The 5,158-nt window shown below is 43.8% G+C and overlaps 1 protein-coding gene across 3 annotated transcripts in view; it reads left to right on the top strand.

Annotated features, from left to right (window-relative positions):
- The window catches only part of LOC106935069 (coiled-coil domain-containing protein 136), a 12,797-nt gene extending 8,018 nt beyond the window's left edge, over window positions 1-4,779 (top strand). For 2 of the 3 annotated variants that reach the window (XM_015015336.1, XM_015015337.1), the window contains exons 9-10: window positions 1,483-1,595; window positions 3,210-3,296. In XM_015015336.1, coding sequence (XP_014870822.1) covers window positions 1,483-1,587 — 105 coding nt within the window. In that variant the 3' untranslated portion in view covers window positions 1,588-1,595; window positions 3,210-3,296. Of the gene's footprint in view, window positions 1-1,482; window positions 1,596-3,209 lie in introns of all 3 variants that reach the window. The other variant, XM_015015338.1, reaches the window with a different exon arrangement.
- The last annotated feature ends 379 nt before the right edge of the window (window positions 4,780-5,158 follow it).

Genomic DNA, 5,158 nt, shown 5'->3' with positions numbered 1-5,158 from the left:
TAAAGCCGTTATTGGAACATAAGTGGTTTGCAGGGCAGACTGAGCGCGGCGGAGCGCGTGACCCATGTTGGGAGTTTGAGTCCCGGCCCGGTGACCTTTGTCGCATGTCTTCCCCCTCTACCTCAACCCTCTTTCCTGTCAAGCTACAGTGAAAAACAGGCCATTAAATCCAAAAAATAATAACAGAAAAAAACAATTCCGTGGCCCTAGCTACCGGTCATTGCATGAGAGATTTGAATGTTCATGAGAGTTCAGTCACACTGCTTTTCTATTGTAGTGGATCAGGATCCTGAGGGCAACCATCCACTCCATCGTTCTAATCTGAAAGCTGGTCTGGTTCCTTCCTGATGTTTAGCCCGTTTAGGATCACAGAAACAACATATGGCACAAAGACAATATCATTACCTTCACAGTGAACAGATTGGGGGTGTCTCCGTCTGTGGCGAACATTTAAACGTTTCATGACTGACAGTTGGACCTTCACTCGTCTTTGGTTCTCATCTTGGTGTGTAGGTTGAAGTTTTTGCCTCTGGTAGAACTTCACTTTTCTCATCTTGTTGACCTCAGTGCAGAGATTCACATCATTTGATATAAAAGACATTGTAACAGTTTTTTTACCTACTCTTGAGAATCTGAACTCGTAACTTGAGGAAAACTTTGTGTAAGACCTTTTACATTTGTGATTCTCACATTGGAGCCTCAGGATCCCAGATTTCTTAGTCCTGTTTCCAGGGCTGCAGATCAAAGCTACTGGACAGTACTTCATCAGTTCTAATGCTAACCCTTGGTAGCTAGGTACCTGTCCTGGGTTGTTCCTCATGACAGGCGGTTCTAAGTCCAAACATGAAGGGATTTTATCTCTACAGCCTCCTAGTTCTAGCATTTGAACATGTAGCTGTAATTTAATGTCTTTGGCTCCCCCTGCAGGTAAAACACGAAGCACCTTCTGAGCAAAAGCAAATGTCAGGTTCTTGGTCTTGGACCTGTTCTTGGTTTGGTTGGGGAGTTTTAGATAGCAACTTCTTTCCACCTTCATCCTTCTTTATTGAAGTGTTCCCTTATTTTGTTCTAACTCTGTGGCTCATGGTGGGTAAACCAGTCCATCCAACTCTTCATGACCCCACTGTGACCCTACAGATGCTCCTTTGACCATCACAGTGACATAGCGTTAGCATGTTGGCTGAGCATTTTGCCTTTGAGCATGCTTCAGTTGTCTCTTGTCCATCTGTTTGTCTGCATGTATTTGACTGAGCATCATCAGATCTGTTTAATATGAATTTTATACTGTTAACTATAAAATTCTGTTATACTCGACCTACCAGTCTTTAAATCTCTCTCTCTCTGTTCATCCAGTCACATTTTATTTACTCCCTGTCGATATTCTCCCTGTCACACCTTCTCACGTTAGTACTTAGATTATTTTCTGCTTTTATTTTCTCCTCTCCCCTCCTCCCTCTACACCCCACCCTGTCTTCTTCCCAGAACTGCACCCGTCCTTCAGAGCCCCCCGTTCTCTCCATCCCCTTCATAGGATTGATTGTTATAGTGGCGTTGATTTGGTGCTGGTGGGAGGAGCTGGCGTCCTAAGGGACCAGGTATGGCCATGGCTTTGCTTCTTTCTGCAGCCAAGAATGGCTGATAAACGAGAACCTGCTCAGAGCACCTTAGTGCAGCTAGTGGAGATGAAACCTGATGCTCCTGATCTCTGTGTGTCATTCAGACATGCTCAGCACTGATATCATGAGAAATGAGTCTGAATAAATGTCGCTAGAAAGAAGAACACCGTGTCTCGTCTCCAGTAGAAAGCCATGTTTCCAGCCAGTTAAAGGATAGAAGGAGCTTTTCTAGAGCAAAGATAACTTCCATTAAACTGAAGTATGCAATCTGATGTTACCTTTTCGTAAAATGGGGTTGGAGGCAGTTTACAGTTTCACCATCATCATCTTTTGTCAGTAGCTTTAGTTGGGTGTGGCTGACTTGACTGTGGGCAGAGACCCAACAGCCTCATGAGGAAGGTGCAGAGTCTTCATGGAGCATCAAGAACAGAGTGAGCTCCTTACTCTGGCTGAGAGATTATAATGAGGTTCTAGTGGTTTCATATCATGATGTCATCATTTCTGGATGAAGCTCAGTATGCAGAGGTGTGACATCATCAGCGGTGATCTTTAGTTAGTGGATCAGCCCTTCAAACACTTTCTTCTCTACAGAGGAGAATGGTTCACATGAACTGGATGTTCTGTTCATTTGACTAAGATGGATCTACACCAGGAGGTAGATCCAGAACTTTCTAGAGGAGCTTCTGACCTGGGAAGATAAAGCTCTGGTGAACTGGCCTCACTGGTTTCATGTTCAGGTTACAACACCATCGTGACTGTGGCTCCATGTTGGTGAAGCTTCTGTCAGGACTTTGCTGACTTTGCTTTGGTTGTGGTCCAGTTGTGAGAGCAGAAGGTGGAATCATAGCAGGATCCCCCAAATTAGACCAGTATGTAGACTGTCAGAGATCCTTGGCAGTCTGCATACTTCCCCTGCTGGTCATTGGAAAGAATGTCATCTTAGGACATTTTAAGGCTGCATTGGTTCCATTGGTTTTCAGACTGTAACCCTGTAACTGTCATGATGGCGCCAGTGTCCTCATGTGCCCTTTGGATAAGGTTTAAGTGTTTTGGGGGTGGCAGTTAAGGGGTGCAAACCTCCTCTGGATGACTTATGATGGAAAGTGATGAGTTTACTGTCTGAAAAATGGTTATTCTGGGAAAGTGTTAAGATTGAAGGGATGAACTAGTAATCCATCAATGCTCCTTTCATTTAAAGATGAAGGAAAATAAAACATGCCTAATCTTTTGTTTTGGTCATTTTGAACTTGATTTATTCCCCCTCCCCCGTCATCAGGCCTCTGACAGCATGAAGACAGTTTTTGGTTGATCTTTCAGATGTTCAGCCCTGCTGTCTTCAGTGGCTATGGTCACGACCTCCAGGTGTGTGATTGGTTGTTGGGATGGAGAACTCAGTGCAGGAACCGTCTCCTTGTTAAGTATCAGCATGGTTTCATAGAAACTGGTTCGTCTCAGTCTGGGGCTGATTTCTCACCAGGATCATCTATTTTCACCAACAGTGACTCAGCAGAAGACCTGCTGTCAGGAGCGTGAAGTGATGGTGATCCTCCTTCACAGATCCTTCTAACATGACTCTCTCTTTTTTGTTTCCAGAAAAGCGACTCTGAAGGCTGGAACATGGCAGTGGCGGCGGTCGCTGTGGTGGCCATTTTGGTTCTGGTTGTCCCCAGTTTTACCAGGGCCTGAGGTCTAACAGGAAGTGACCTCACGGCATGCTGTGGGAACCCGTTGGCTGGCTCTCATCCATCCATGATGTCTCCATGATGCAACACTGCACAGACGTCAGAGTGGAGGAAAGACTGGTTGTTGTTCCTGGAGGTCAGCAGGTCACTCAGCTCTGGGCTTTGCAGATCCACCTCTATGATCCACTTTTATTCCACAGCTAGCATTAGAGCAACGTGTTAGACGTGTGAACTGACTGAGAACTCCTGCAGAAAAATATCATGATGTTAGAACGGTGGGATGCCTTTGAAAATGTAATTAATTAGAGGCTTTTTAAATTGGTCCTGATTTTATCAAAACTAAATCTCACACAAGAAGCAAAGTTTCAAAGTTTATCAGTTAACATGAAGCTTGTCTGATGACCGACTCAAACAATAGATATGAGCCACTTTCACCTTGACTGAGTACAAACTGGAAAGTTGAGGTAAATGTCAGCTGAGTGGAGAACGTTCCCGTCCTCAAACACACATCAGAACTTCAGCCAAACTGTTCCTTTTTTCCAGATTGAGGAATCTGGATCATAAATCTGGATTTTTAGGTTTGCATATAATTTTAAACAATGGTTTAATAATAATAACTTGAACTATATTGACATGTAGATTTTTCACAGAAAACTTGCTAAAGTTGGTTGTTTAAATGTCAAGTTTCAGGTCAAACTTTTCCTCTTTCTGCAGATTGAATTCCTCCAGAAAGCATCAAACCCAGATGTTGTAAAATGTTCTCCTCTCCCTCCAGTTAGTTCAACCCAAAGAAGAGCAACCCGTCCACACGTTGGCAACTTTCTGGAAACTCTCATGTTTCAATCTTCTGCAAATTGCAAATCAAGCCAACAGTTCTCTGTAGCATCCACCAGGGGGCGGTGCAACTTCCTCTGCAGAAGAGAAGAATCTTCTGTTTGGTTCTGTTTGGTTCTGATGGGAAGTGTTTAGGCGCTGAATCCATTGGTGATGTGAGGGAAGGTCTTTCCACTGAGCATCAGAGCCGATAAATGAATGATTCATTACTGACATTCCAGACACATCACTTGTATTTAGGTCTTTATTATCTCTTCCTGAACTAAAGTAACATTTTGCACATACTGAGAAGCTCAGACAACTAGAAACTGTAACGAGGAGAACTTTAACGTTTTCTTCATCCTTTGACTCTGCTTCAGTCTGCTTGATGCTTCTTGTGTTTTTATCTAATGACTGATGTTATTGACCAGCAAGAAAAGATCTGATGCAGTCAGCTTTATTTTCTCTAATAATTCCTTTGTAAAGTGACAAAACTTACATTTCTGTTTGTAGTCGTGCAGCAGCCAATGTAGCAGTGAAACGTGGAGCTTATTTAACTGATTACACTGTGGTAATACCAAAGTGGCTTTAAATGTTCTGATATTTTAGCACAGATTTGTGTAAGAGACTGTTCACGGGATTCAGTTCAATAAAGCTTTATATTTTGATGATGATGATGATGATGATGGGGGAAAACTGGCTGGAAAAGTAGCTCTGATTTAATTCAGCTCCAAAATATTCCTTTAATCCCAAAGAGAAATGAAATGCACACCACAGAGGTCCAACAGAACCAGAGCAGAACCAGGTTCTTAATCAGGTTGTTGAGCCTCTCCTAGTTCCGGTCCTGGTCCTGGTCCTGGTTCTGGTCCTGGTTCAGGTTCTGGTCCTTGTCCTGGTCCTGGTTCCTGTCCTGGTTCAGGTTCTGGTAATGGTCCTTGTTCTGGTCCTGGTCCTGGTTCCGGTTCTGGTCCTGGTCCTGGTTCAGGTTCTGGTAATGGTCCTTGTTCTGGTCCTGGTCCTGGTTCCGGTTCTGGTCCTGGTCCTGGT

The sequence above is a fragment of the Poecilia latipinna genome, unplaced genomic scaffold (genome assembly GCF_001443285.1).
Source record: "Poecilia latipinna isolate Pla-1442-1.1 unplaced genomic scaffold, P_latipinna-1.0 Scaffold1903, whole genome shotgun sequence".
In the NCBI taxonomy this organism is placed as follows: Eukaryota; Metazoa; Chordata; class Actinopteri; order Cyprinodontiformes; family Poeciliidae; genus Poecilia; species Poecilia latipinna.
Note: the sequence above shows the minus strand (reverse complement) of the source record. Positions and strands in the feature narration are given on the sequence as shown.